Source organism: Tenebrio molitor, chromosome 1 (assembly GCF_963966145.1).
Source record: "Tenebrio molitor chromosome 1, icTenMoli1.1, whole genome shotgun sequence".
NCBI lineage: Eukaryota > Metazoa > Arthropoda > Insecta > Coleoptera > Tenebrionidae > Tenebrio > Tenebrio molitor.
In genome coordinates, this window is record NC_091046.1 from 21,082,855 (window position 1) to 21,097,705 (window position 14,851).

Below are 14,851 nucleotides of genomic sequence, written 5' to 3' on the forward strand. Positions count from 1 at the left end.
TTTTCCCCGAATTATTTTAATTTAGTTTTTCCAGATTTTTCTCCAGATCTTCCAGATTTTTTTTTTATTAAAAAATTTCAATTGAGTTATTTCCATCCCGGGGCATATCGAACAAAAAAAAGAATTAATCAAATAAATGTCGTTCCTATCGTCAGTTGTGATCGAGAATGCATACAAAAATTATAATTTTTGCAGTTTGCCCGAGTTTTTCGACTTTCCTTTGTAATTGTCCCGATTTTTTTTTCCTGAAAACTTTTTCACGACTATAACAAATAAAACAAAAAAAAATAATAATGCATATCCATCACAAAAAAGGACTTTCAGTTTTTCTCGAATTTTCCAATTTTCCGGGCAACTTTTCCAGTTTTTCTTTACATAAAAACCTCATACGAATTATTACGAACATTAAAAAAAAAATTGCCAAATCGTTCCAGCCGTTCCCACAGAAAAAAGCACTTTCAGTTTTTCCCGAATTTTCCAATTTTCCGGGCAACTTTTCCGATTTTTTTTTTCTTTTTAAACCACCCCTGAAGTAAAACGAACAAAATAAAAAAATAATTATTCAAATCGGTCGAGCCGTTTTTGAGTTTTAGCGAGACTAACGAACGGCGATTCATTTTTATATATATAGACTATATAGGTAACGTGGATACGAGAGTGAAGCAAAGATCTCGATACAAAACGCAGTCCACTTATGCGCAGGCTCGTTATCTGGAGCAACTGATTGGTGGAGGGTGGAGCTGTTTTTCCCACAATCCGCAGCGCGCAGTAGCAACATCCTATATTTAAATTCCTGCCATGCGCACATTATACTTGCTCTTAACAAAGTAGTTGAGAAGATGTTTCTATACTGCTCCCACCCATGGCAATGTTTGCTTCACTCTCGAGCAAAGTAAAGATACGACGTTACCCATATAGTAGTTAATAGATATATGGTTTTAATTGACGTTTTAAGCACTTAACCTCAAAGTAAGAAGTGGAAAAAGTCTCAATCGATTGCGTTCCACATCGGTAGATGGACCGCAAAAAGGTTCTGCCGCCCGAAATGTCACAGAAACAAAGTTTATATGTAAAAATCGAAAATTGAAACGGCCTTATAAGCGTAGCTTTTTGATTCAGACGGCCTTGGTCCAATTTGACAGTGGCGCCAATTTTCTGTAACTACACTCAAAATAAAAATTTTAATGTTATAGTAAATTGTGTGGCTGTTTTTTGAACATTAAATAATGCCTATGTCGGCGGGCATAAATTGGACGCTGGCTGCCTGACTGTTTAATCCTACCCTTAAACTGGACGCCGCACAGAGGATTAATATACTCGTAATTGTACTTGTTTCTTTTTTTCCATAATGATAAGTAGATATTTCGTAAATTTCATATCAGACTTGGGAAGAAATGTCCTGCCAAACTTTAAAGAGAGTATCAAAATGCTGATCAGATTCACCAACTCGTTGAAAACCACTGAAAATTGTATTATTGCAATCACTACTACCGTAAACAATTTAAGTAATATCCTTGGAAACGAAACTTTTTCTTAATCCAAATAAAAAATTGCAGAGGAAAAATCTACCCAATTTTGCCTGATAATGGACGGTATACTTTTGGGCAGATCATTTACCTAACACCCTGTATACAACTCTTTTATAAACACGCCATAAAAAATAAAAATTTAAAAAGTTACCAAAATCTTTATGTATGGATTTGTAAATAAAATAAGGAAATAGAATTATTCTCTCCTAATGGAGAGCGAGACGAAAGCGTTGAATTCATGGCAAGGGTTACCGGAGACCTAGATTAGTAGCGTCGAATTTATGACATCCCTAACAGGTACTATCGAATTCATGAAAACCTACTACAACAAAATTTTGTTAGAGTAAGGCTACATGAAAATGTCAAATGTCAACGTCTGTCATTATGACAGTTCAAATTTAGCAATGTTCAATCCAACGTCAAATGTATCTATAAACCATTCACGATTATTTCAAATTCGGACTATCTATGAAAATCTGACATTTTAGTTGGCAGTATTGTGATTTGTCTTAATAAATCTATTTTAGGTTATAATTCAACCGAACACTGCTCCCAAGTTGTTACATTTTTTAAATAATTGAATAATAATCGTAAAATTATAATTGAAATGAAACATACATATTTGTAGGGCAGTTCTGGGTAAATTCGTATTAACTAAATTAATGACGGAATTGACAACAATGCGAATATTTAAAAACGAAACGTCATATGACAGGACCTGACGCCAATCTAACAAAAAAATATCGCGGCCTCCTGCGTGTTTAAAATAATCGTGAACGGCATATATGTTATCTACTTCACATGTTGGACATTATAGTAACATAGTAACCACTAACCACTAACCAGTTAAAATAAAGTACGTAGAAACGTTACACTACAACATTTTTGAAAAGTTGACATAACTACGACGTTTTGCTGTCCTAGTTTTTCATGAATTCGATAGTACATTAAATCTTCAGTAGTGAATTGTTCAAATGAATGACAACGTCTTAAACGTGGATTTATTGTTTTGAATGTACTTTCAAAATTTTTGCTCATTACCCCAGAAACATTAATTAGTTCGCATGTTTGCCGCAGGACTTCTTACATTATTTTTACTATAATTAGGGACAGCTACTTGATTTCATTGTCAGAATTACCACTGATTCGGATACTACAGCGTGATCAACAATGACTGAGTCTGTTGGCAATGAAACAATTGAAAAATATTGGTGTTTTTCTGTTTCGTAATTGGCACTGCCCGGATGTTTTAACTTGACACGACATTTAAAAAAAATTAGGTTATGTCGGGTATGTTTATGCTATTACAAAAATGACCCTTTGATAGTAAACGTCAAGTTTTCCTGTCAACTCTGTCAAAGCTGACAACCGGAAATGCGTTTAGATTACAGTGGTACCAAAACCATTCAAATTTTCATTGTTACCAACAGATTCAGTCATTCTTGATCACGTTATAGCAGCACATTTCTACATTTTATGGAGTTACTTCGATGACTGACAAGACACTTTTCGAAATGACAATTACAGTTGAAACCGATAATAGCATATTTTGTCATTTAATGTAATTTCAAAGCACAAAGCACAAATCTAGTATGTATTAAATTACAATATGCCTGATTCTAGGTTTGTCAGTGGTTACTTTCAATTGGATTGGAAAATCATATTCAAAAGTTCGTGGAACTGCAAGTCAACGGCAGTGCCCTCTTATTACTCACGTCGGCGGATTTTAAAATTTTAGGAATTACAAGCGACGATAAAAGCCATTTAAAACGCAAAATAAAAGAACTTAAAGTGCAAACTGAAAAGGAACGCAAACAAATGGAGAAGAGTCGCAAAGAAAAAGAAAAACTTCTTCGTAAGGCCGAAAAAGCTGGTAAAAAAAAGTAGTTTTGAAACTGAAACATCAACAAACGCCGGCCTAGGATGTTAAAAATAAATTAGTAGTAGATGAAATTTTAGTAGTTAATGAAAGGATAAGTACCAAGTGTTCATGAGTAGAGGACCACTGTGAATGGTGTATTATTTATTGCTGTAAATGTATCGTTATTTAATTTTTTTAACCGATGATTAATGTTTTTTGTTAACGTAGAAAATATTATAAGATTGCCGAAAATCGTACATTTTTTTTTAAATATTATTTATGTGATAGTGTGTTTTTTATTGTTCCTAATCTTTTTATTTTAGTTGTTTTATAATTATTTACAATGTTGTATTAAAAAATACAAGCATTTAAAATGGAATTTTAATATTAAAATTAACCAAATTGTAATAATTTAAAAAAATATTTGTTTTCCTGAATATGTATATACTTTTTTTTATAAAATTAAAAATGTTTTAATAAAACTGTAATTTAAAAAATATGCAAGAAAGTTGGCTACATCTTTATCATTCAATATATACGATAAAATCGTGTGAATCAAGTGCAATAATTTCGTCACTTACGCATGTTAATCTTCAGACACGATTTTTAGCAATTAAATGTCTATGTTATAAATAGCACCATAATTATTTGAAATAATTATAATCATATACTTTGCAACGGAACATGAAGACGAAATGTAAAGCCCGCCATGTAGATACAATCGCGGCCATTCAAAAGTGAACATTTTTTTAAATAGTTTGATTTTTACTTTAAATCATTGGCGTCCTAAAATGTCACAGTTTGACACTAGCGTTAAAAAAATTATTGAAGGTATTTTTTTTAAAAGCCAGAAGAAAATTGGTCGTTGGTTGCTGTGGCAATTTTTGACATCCCGTGCATTGTGAACGGGCGCTCCGTCATGTATCCCTCATCCCTCCCAACTGGCAACGGCATGTCATCCAAAGGGTCACTTCGCACATTTTGTAAAAAATTGAAATATTCTTCACAATTGAAATATTGAGGTACGACGTGTGGCCCAATCAAACGATTAATCGAAAATCTTTGTTGGAAACCACGTTCTCGGATTTGTTGTGGATTTTGACGAAATGCAATTCGACGTGGTGGATCTTCTGGTTTTAAGTGTTGGACACGTTGAAGATGACAAGGATGTAATCCCTGTTGGTGCAAGTCGTCGGCAACTAACATTCGGTTCTGCCTCAACAGCTTGCAGAATTTCAGGCTCCAAGTCCAAGACACGGCCAGATTTTGAACGGCCTCGATCTCGGTTGATAGGACTAAAAGTACCATAATCCCTTAAATGCTGGACAGCATTCACAAAAGTACGTGGACAGGGAACTTGGCGACCGGGAAATCTCTCCACTCACTTTCTAATAAATTGTAAACACGGCCCCATGCAGGTGAAGGACGTGTCAGTAAGTTTTTGCAAGACCTACCCGCCTGGGTTTTTGCCGTAAGTTGGTATTTACTTTTTTTGCGTTAACATTTTTCGTACGAAGCCGTTGTTCTTTCACCGTCCGATCCATAAACCACTCGATGACACGGAATACGGTGAAAAAAAATTTGAATACTTATAAATTTGAGTTTTCGAAAAAAATGCTAAATAGAATAATTTGTTTTGTTGAGTTCTATCATCGTTCAAATTTTCTTAATGCATTTCAATAATAACACGTCGTATAAAGAGGCGTTGGCAAGAAAACAGGCTGCACGAACGCCAATGAATACAGCCTAATTTAATCCAGCGAAAAATACGGAAATTTTCACAAGCTAACATTCACTTTTGGATGGCCGCGATTGTACATCTCAACGTGGCAGTACGATTTTGAAAATCATCAGCTGAGTCGGCATATGTTTGCGTATGTGGAGTTAAAATGTAGGGCGAAAATATCTTCTTTACAGCTCTCGCAGTTTGTATAACGAAGATTGGAAAAAAAGACATTGCAAGAAACGAAGATGGTTCTGAAATGTAATGCGCAAAATTCAGTATGGCAGGTACATATCGGGCGTGCAAATGAAATCCTGGGCTGAGTAGGCGTTGGAAAAATTAACCGTTTAGAACAGTGTAAAGTTTGAATTTCTCGCCGTTTGATACGAATGACATTCTTTTATGTTTAATTGGGACATAATTGAACATGTTTGTTTTCAGTAAAGGGTGCCCTTAGATATTTGCTTCGATAATAGAAATCGTTAAGTTATTCTATTTTTAATGTAAAACATTGAGTACGTTTACACGGGCCGCTAACGCCGGTTTTATTTAAACCGGTGTTGTTAACACCGGTGTTAATTGACGTGTAAATGGGATTCAACGCCGGTTTTACTAAAACCGGTTTACTAACGCTACACCACTTTACCAACAGGCGTGACGTCACTAAGCGGGTGTAAAATCTACATCTAAATGGCCACCTTTGCTTAACACCGGTTTTGAAGCAGGCCTGCCAACACAATCACAGTTGTCGTTGGCAACCGCTCAACAACAAGCGCCGACCGCCAACGCCGATTTCGAACTTTCGAAGCATTTCGGTTGGTCACACTGCGAAGAGGTTTTAGCTAACACACCGTGGCCAACACCGATGTAGATTTTAACGCCTGTACAACACCTCTTGTGTAAACGCCCGTTTTAAACCAGAACAACACCGATTTTAAATAACACCGGCGTTAGCGGCCCGTGTAAATGTACTCATTGCAAAGAAAGTTTTTTGGCTCTAAATTTTAGGTTAGCTGTCAACATGCTCCAATTAATCTACGCTTTAAAAAAGCACAACAATTGACGGTTTCCAACGCCTACCCAGCCCAGGATTTCATTTGAAAAACAGATAAATTTGGGAATTTTAAATGGTTTATTTGGAAATCATTTTGGTAGGTGTATTGTTGTTGTTATGACACAGTTACGATAACGCTGTTATCAAACACTTTTTTAAATGAAATAATACAAGCGAATAGCGACATTGGAGCGTGAGTAGTGGCCTTAACGCACGTCGATAAAGCACTAGATCCCATTTAAGGCGAATCGGGATGAGGTTTTAGTGAGATTCTCGGTCAACAGATGGCGCGGGATTTACTTAGCTGCAAGGTTGGTACAACTGACTAATTTGTATAGAAGGTTGCCTCGATGCCATTTAAAACAATAGTTTGAATTTTTTCCCCCCCGCAAAAGTTACTCGTGACGTCACAATGTACTAAAATTTTACGACAGAGTCTGTCGATCATGTACTAGGTACTAGGTGTTCCCTCGCTAGAATAGAGCCCAAAAAGCCCCCCAACAACCTTCAGGGAGCCTATAAACCTTGGGTTCTATTCGAACACTCAAAATTTCTGGGTTGATTTTACGTCACGAGTTACTTTTCCCCCCTCCCCCCAATTTTCAACGAGGCAACCTTCTATACAAATTAGTCAATTCTACCAACCTTGCTTAGCTGTTTTTAGCTAAACCAAGCGAAAAATTTGTAATCTGAAAAGGGCATTGTCTTTAAAACATTATTGAAAATTGCGGCAACGTTTTACTTTTTTTATTTTTTCTTTATTACGTTTTTACGTTTATATTTATAATTTTATATACGATACTGATGACACTGGTAGAGTATGCGAGCTTTCTAATGGATTTGTGTGGTACAGCATCAGACGTGTACAACTTTCAAGTAGGTAGGTAAGTTAAAACTGAAAAAAAAACTTCATATACACTGCTCAAAGGAATTAGGGGAACATTTATTTCATCATGTGCTATATTCTAAATAAACGATATAGGTATGTAAGTAGGTACCTAATCACTACGACTTATTCTTTCAACATTACTTAACAAGAAAAAAACTTTATTTTAACAGTTATTTTAAATGTTACTAAAAGATTGAGAACAGTACCAAAAACAAAATGTGACCAAAAACTTGCAGTATGCACTAGTTATAAAGACGCTGCACCATCGAACCAATATAACGTGTATTGATTACAGCCTGACACCGTCGAGGGAGGCTTCGAACAACACTTCTCAGCCAGCTTTTGTAAAGTTAACGCTGCAGCAGGACGCTTCCTAATTCGCCTATGAAGCATATCCCAGACGTGCTCATTCCGATTGAGATCTGGACTCATGGCCGGCCACTCCATCACCTGAATTTCTTGGTCTTGTAGAAAGTTCACCGTTAAATTTGCAGTGTGAACTCTGGAGTTGTCCTGTTGTAGGATAAAATCATCGCCAAAATTGTTTGCAAATGGCACAACATGTTCTTGAAGAATTGTCTCAACGTAAATTTGTGCGTTGAGACGTTCAGGAACCATAACTAACTCGGTGCGCCCGTCTTTACTGATGCCACCCCATACCATTATCGAACGGCCTCCGTATCTGTCCACTTCCTGTATGGTGGCTGCAGTGTATCTCTCACCAGGACGTCTGTATACTCGTACATACATGTCCATAGCAACGAGTAAGACAAAACCGCGACTCATCGGTACAGAGCACAGTCCTCCAATATCGAAGCTGCCAGCGTATATGTTCGCGAGCAAACCTTAGACGGGCAACTTTGTGGTCCAGTTGTAGACGAAGGGCATGCACAGGTCTACGTGGTGTCAGATTAGCTTCCCCTAGTCGACTTCTGACTGTTTGATCAGAAATATTCACGCCGGTCGCATTACGCAGAAGGTTTTGTAGCTCTCGAGCAGTTGCTGTACGTCGGCGAAGGGAAGATGTAACAATATACCTGTCGTTCTGGGGGGTTGTTCTCTTTTGCGGCCTTGTCCAGCCCTCCTGGAGTAGCTACCCGTTATTTGGTATCTATGCTAAAGTCTGCAGATAACAGATGGGCTCGTGTTGAGACTATTTACAACAAAACGCATCCAACGCCCATCCTTAAAAAGAACGACAGCCCTTGCAACTGCTACTTCACTCAATGAACGTATCTTGAAGTTTGTAAATTAGAATTAGTAGAAATTGACAGTTTATTTTATCAGCATCTTTGAATTTGTTAAACTGGCGCAATTCAGAACCGGAGGAGAAAAAAAACAAACTCTCTTTTCCTTTCGACGCCTAACAGTTGGGTTGGGAGCTACCTCTGTGAAACGTGGTTTTGTTGTGCCATGTTATAAACATGTTTGTAAAGTCTTTTTACCGTTTGTTGTAAATAAAAAGTTTGAAAACCATGAGTGTTCTTTTCACTTGCAATAACCGCGGGCCAAAACCAAAAATACCCACAATGCTAAACTGAACAAACAATGGTAAGCATAATTTATAGCAAAGGGGTACAAAATTAGGTTTAATCTGAGTTTTATTTATAACCCAAAGATCATACATTTCTTGGGCAAATGTCTCGGCAATGATTAGATTTTGGTTAGGTACTATTGGGAGCATAAAAAGTGGGACATCAAATTTCTGTCAGTTTTGAAAAATTCGATGTAGTTCAAGCTTTATTGTCATTTTTTTTTTTGGACACTATTCTAGCTGACAGTGTAAATAGTATATTAAAGAACGAGTTTTATAAGGGTTGATTTGGCGCACGAGTCCCAAGTGTAGAAAACGACCCGTAGGGGAGTTTTGTATGGGACGAGTACGCCAATGCCCTTATAAAACGAGTTTTTTATGTTATTTTTTAGAATTTGCACCCTTAAATAAATAAAATTAAATTTTTAAATTCTAGGGAATTTTGTATTAATTGGTAAGTAATTCAAGGTAACGGATGCAACTACATCTGCAACATATGTTAAAAAGTAGAGTTTGAACATTAATTTTGGAAGTTTTTTGGTGTAAATGACAATAATACACTGATAAAAATTGATAAAAATTTTCTTATAAATCTATTAAACTACGAGTGCCTTAAGAGATAGCCATAAACGACTCCAAATTGAATACAATAATAGACCTATTAAAGACGCAGATACTATAGTACGAGCACAGAATAGAAATAATCAGAAGGCAAAGTCGGCAAAATCGCCTTTGATCTCAGTCAGCCAGCGGCAGCCATTAATACAGGGTGTTTTCGAAGTTGAGGCGTTCCTTTTAACATGTGATAGTATGCGTTGTTCTAAAGAATTTTAGCCAAAATCACCTTAGTAAAATGTGTACGGCAATGAAGATACAATAAGTTAAATTTTTTGAAATTTTTGAAACCGGTCCTGCTCAAATTTGCGCTGATTTTTTAGAAATTGGAATTGACAAAAAAAAAATCAAATGAGCATGGACGTTAATCAAAACTACTGTCAGAGTTGTCATCTAATTAGTCGAAATGGCTTTATTATTAGGAAAATAATGAGCTCACAGATATGTTGCAAATGCATGGGCAATGTTATCACGTTATCAGAATGCATCTGCAGCGTCCAGAGAGTATTGCAAAGCGAAATGGACAGGACCGGAGAAGATTTAGGCTAAAATTCTTAAGAATAATGTGTAGTACCTCATGTTACAAAGAACGCGTCAACTTCGAGAACAACCTGTATTGCGTAGAATATCAGGTCCGCATTTACAACATGTGAGCCCGAGGTTCAGGTCCGGACTCGCATAAATTGTTTTGAGTTATTTGTGCGAAAAGTACATAATTATGATAAAATAAGTTCACAACGGTTTTCCACATCACCTCAGAGGTAACCTAATTGATGCGTTGGCTCTTATGGAGGCCTCGCCAATAGCCCTATCTCCATTAAAATTTAAGTAAAAATAGTCAAGTAAAGACTTAAATTTTGAGTTTGATTGAGAGACAAAAATTTTGTTTTCAAAAGCCGGCCGGACGTTTTCATTTTGGTCAAAAAGGAAGACATGTCCGGCTTTATCCGGACGTCTGGTCACCCTCAATAGCGATCGAATTACAGCGATAATTTGCACTAGAGCAAAACGGTCGTCAAGAAATTATACCAGTTCAGTGCAAATGTCATGACTGTCAACGACACACAAAATTACGTTTATTTGTACTTATCATGTAACTTTTTCTCAGGAAATAGTCTGCCAAAATTCCTCTCGCTTCGCGCACTCGAGAAAATTAAATTATCGACAATTTGACATGCACTCGGAATATTATTACTTAGTGATAGGCGCTTATAAAAAAGTTTTTCCAGAAATGTTACAAAGTACGGAGTCGAATATGAATATAATTAATTCAATTCAAGAAGTATCAAGAATCACACAAATGGAATAGAACGAGGTTTTAATTATTAATAAAAAATAGAAAATAAATAAATAATACTTAACAACGTAATATTTTGTCATCGCTCATGCTGACAAATTGTAGATAAATTTGACAACAATTTTGTCATCCATATGTGACAATTTCAGTAAAGCATAATTTAGAGTATTTTTTTATGTGACAGAAAAATTACGTTCAAAAGTTAATGAAAGTACCTACATAATAGTAGTTTCTTACCTTGCTCGATTATGTTCTTTTGGAAAAGTGAAGAAAGCCAAATTACAGTTGTAGGCTTTGTTTTCACATTTTTTTGCCGTACAAACCATGCCACCTTTGAGCTTACTCATCTTAATATTATTCATGTATCGCCACCACTGGTAGAAAACCAATTGCGTCAACCGCTGTTATGATACGCTACGCTACGGTGCTACGGACTTCTACTCTGACCTTATGGCCGCTTCATCTGCGCGGCTTAGATGCGCGGACTTTTCCCGCCCAAGAGAGTTTGTCTTCTGATTGATTCTATTCTGTGGTACGAGTATATAACGGTATTAGGTCGATATGGGTTATAACAGACGAGGTTGAGATACCTATTGTAAAATCGAGGCGGAGCCGAGATTTTATAATCAACCGAGTCTGTTATATCCACATCGGCCGTATGTTGTTTTATAGTTTTCTTTATACCAATAATACTTACGGCCGGTTTCATAATGTATTTTAAAAGCGGTTTTAAATTTAAAACTACCTTTAACTAAAAATTGTGTTTCATATTCATAAAATGTGTCTTTTAACTCCTTAAAACCCCCTTTAACTTTAAAAGCTCGTTGTCGGCCTTTTATCTCGTTAAAGGTGGATTTAAATGGGGAACATAACCTCAATTACATGACAAGTGACATTTCGCTAGTACATTGCAACAAATTGCTGCTTTTTTTGTGAATTAGTAGGTACTCAATAATTCAATTGATTATAAATCAACATTTCGGAAACTTATAGGTATTTAGAAAATAAAGATATTCCATGAATTCATTAGTTTTTATTGCTCAATTGTTTTCTTGCTAATTCAATCTGTAAGTCTAATAATAACAGTTTTTTTCTTTCATGTTCTTCTCTTTCCTCTTTTCTCTTCAAGTGTAGGATGTTATTTTACACAAGTTTTGTTTTAGATTTATAAAATTATTCCTTCACTTGAAAAGTTGGATTTGGCTTTTTTGGTCGCAATCTTTTATTAATCGGATGTTTTAATTTGGCGCTGCTCCACTAGCAAAATGTAAAATGCAGAATGTAAACAAAAATTTAAATACTCGAAATACATTTCAAAGTCCCAGGAAAACAGTTGCGAGTTACCAAAACTTTCAAACGTTTACTGTAAAATTCCCTAGAATTCCCTAGGAAAATGACTACGTATTAAACACGGTGGATGATTCGTTTTCGAACTAATGCAAATTTTAACTAATGTTTCGATAGTCCGCGTTTATGAAATGCAGTCTCCTTTATTTTAGCTTTAAAGTCGGATTTACCTTAAAGGCGCATTTTATTAAAGGAGACTTTAGGGTCGGATTATGAAACCGGCCGTTAACATTTAAGGCTGTTGCACAGTAATAAAACTTTTGGGTGAGGTGTAGTTCAAGTTGCAGAAGTATTCAGAATTCTTGGATCGGTCAAACACTGCAGCAGGTACCCTCTCGAGACCCGTCAGTCATAAAATTAGCATTTTACAAGAGCATTAAATCTTCGTATTGTGAACAAATTTGTTGGCAAATTTTAGATTTTCTTATTTCTTTTAGTTTGGATGTATTTATCTGTGCACTTTAGTGATAGAATCTTTTACTTGCAGAAAATTCTTTTGAAGAAAATAACGGACAATGATTAATACAAATGTAAAGGTTATGACTTTGACAGTGTCAGATTTTTCGTATCTCTGCTATCTTTATAATTGATTTAATATAAATGTTCATCAAGTGAGCTGTGCATTTGTAAAAGCACCTTTAATTTAGTTACATTACAAAAGTCACATTTATGAAGGTCATGTCCAATAAATCTTTACTTGGTAAAAATACAAAGACAAAAACAAATAAGAATTACTTTAATTCAATCAGTAAAGAGACGTAACATTGCTTTTGAAATCAGCAATGTTAAAATGGACAAAAACTAAAAAATTAGTCAAATCGGGTTCACGCAGAGCAAGCAACTTTGAAAGTTAAAGTCACTACCTTTAGCTTTACTACCAACTGAAAATCAGATTTTCATGGCATGCTTAGATGCACATTTAATTTCTTTCACTTATTACATTGATTACAAACATAACCTTTCGAAGCAATTGTCAGAAAATTTCATAACATGGGTATGGCTTGCTTCGACTACAATCGTTTTAATACCTAACCTTATAGTTATTTATGATCAATTCAAATTAGTTTCTGATCCTAGCTCAAACATACGTGAAGTTACTAAATAATGACGTCATCGCAAATGGGTAATAATTGGACTCTAGGATCAGAAATAAATTTGGATTTATCAAAAATAACTATTAAATTTCAATTTTGTTGACAATTGCTTCGAAAGTTTACGATGGTAATTAATGTATCTAATAACATAACTAATAAATGAAAAATAAAAAAATGTCAAATTGATAAGAGCATAAAATAACCACAAGTAATCAATAATAAATAAACGCATCGCATTTTTTTGTTTGTTCCTGTTGTTTCAATAAAGAGAAAGCGAGAAAGGAAATCGTGACGTCATCCCAAAAGGGTAAAAATTGGACCATAACTTCAGAGTTCAGAGAATGAATCTTATTTTCGTAATCCTAGGGATTATTTAGCGTAAGAAAGGTAGGATTACAATAGCGCCCGTTTTCATTACCTGTATGTACAAATCATTTCCATTAAAAAAAACCTGTTATCGGATAATACTTACAACTTTTCTCCAATTGCAGAAAAATACTATACTTAGAACTCTGTCAGAATCATTTAGACATTTATTGGAAAAAATTATAGTTTCTGTATAAATTAGTAGAGGTTTTAATATTCTAAGTATATTTAATCGTTACTGAGAACAACTAATTACCTACAGCTTGGCCGTTTACTCGACGTTACTAGACGCAGGTAGTTTGGCCCAAACGACCGCTACCGGGTTCGATATTGGAATGGATGGGAACAGAAAAGTTTGAGTGTCACATTCTGAGATTATTTAGTTTTAGATTAGATGATATACCTATTTTAACTTAGGTTTCTTAATTTAATTTTTTTCAATCTATTTTCATAAAGTAAAACGCCCTAAATTAAATAAACCAAATATCTTTACGTCAAAACATTTTCATTAAATTCTAATCACGGATTTTATTTCTCTATGTATGTATCATGGTTTCATAACGTGTACCAAGTTTGAACTGCATCGAACAAAATTGAATTTTTAAAGTGATAGTTTTTTGACTGCTGTACCTACCTAGGTAATTAATTTTAACAAAAAAGTAATACCCAATTTTTGTGGCGGTGAACAGTATTTATGCATCTATAATACTTTCATATAAATATAATTTAGTTTTAAAGTCATTTTCGTGCTTGTCATAAGTGATGGGACACCCGGTACATAGTTTAAATTTTTATTTCATACTATCCGGTAGATGTTCAATTGCATCATCAATTTGAGTCCGGTAAGTAAGTTATAATAACAATATCAGAGCCGGAAAGTGTCACTAAGCAACACCCAACGGGCTGTTTTATTTTTATACATCAAATCTGATATTGAAAAGTGAAAAAGACAAAAAATATTTGACAGTTTAATTTAACCTTGAAGTCGTTAGGGCTTTACGTGAATTTAGTAGGCCATTTTGTAGCCTACTCACAACAAATTAATTTGGTGTATACATAATTAAAATCGTCCGATAAATAAGGGAGCTATGGACTCGTCTTTTTTTTTGGGACACCTGTATAATTGATGCTCGATCAAAAAAAGTGTTATGTGTAGGTATTAGGTATTTTAATTACTCGGTATTATTAGAATTAGTGATTGGTTTACTTTGTTAAAAAGATAAAAAGGTTATGATACCGCACCGCGGCAATCCGGCCATCTCCTTTCAGGTATATTTTAAAAATGGGATTCATAAGTTGACCATCGCGGTACGCCGGGCCTGCCCCGAGGGTGTTCCCGTGAGCTCAGTGCAAGTATCTTCCCAACAAAAGTTGCATTGCGGGCGTTAAGTAGTGATTATGTAAACCTGAGTTTACGACCTCCAGGGGCTGCAGGTAGTTGAGAAGTATAGTGGACGCGTTTTGTTGAGGCTTTTGTTTATTTTTTTGCTTCCAATCTAATTTGTTTTTCCAAAAACTGAGACAGTAGCCCCATGAGATACG

General features: G+C 35.2%; 1 protein-coding gene across 8 annotated transcripts in view; it reads left to right on the forward strand.

Moving 5' to 3' along the window:
• Positions 1 to 8,532, forward strand: part of Spn (Spinophilin) — a 166,421-nt gene extending 157,889 nt beyond the window's left edge. For 4 of the 8 annotated variants that reach the window (XM_069036634.1, XM_069036638.1, XM_069036641.1 and 1 more), the window contains 3 exons: positions 3,153 to 6,081; positions 6,122 to 6,264; positions 7,352 to 8,532. In XM_069036634.1, coding sequence (XP_068892735.1) covers positions 3,153 to 3,416 — 264 coding nt within the window. In that variant the 3' untranslated portion in view covers positions 3,417 to 6,081; positions 6,122 to 6,264; positions 7,352 to 8,532. Of the gene's footprint in view, positions 1 to 3,152; positions 6,101 to 6,121; positions 6,265 to 7,351 lie in introns of those variants that run through there. The other 4 variants (XM_069036635.1, XM_069036640.1, XM_069036639.1 and 1 more) reach the window with 4 other exon arrangements.
• The last annotated feature ends 6,319 nt before the right edge of the window (positions 8,533 to 14,851 follow it).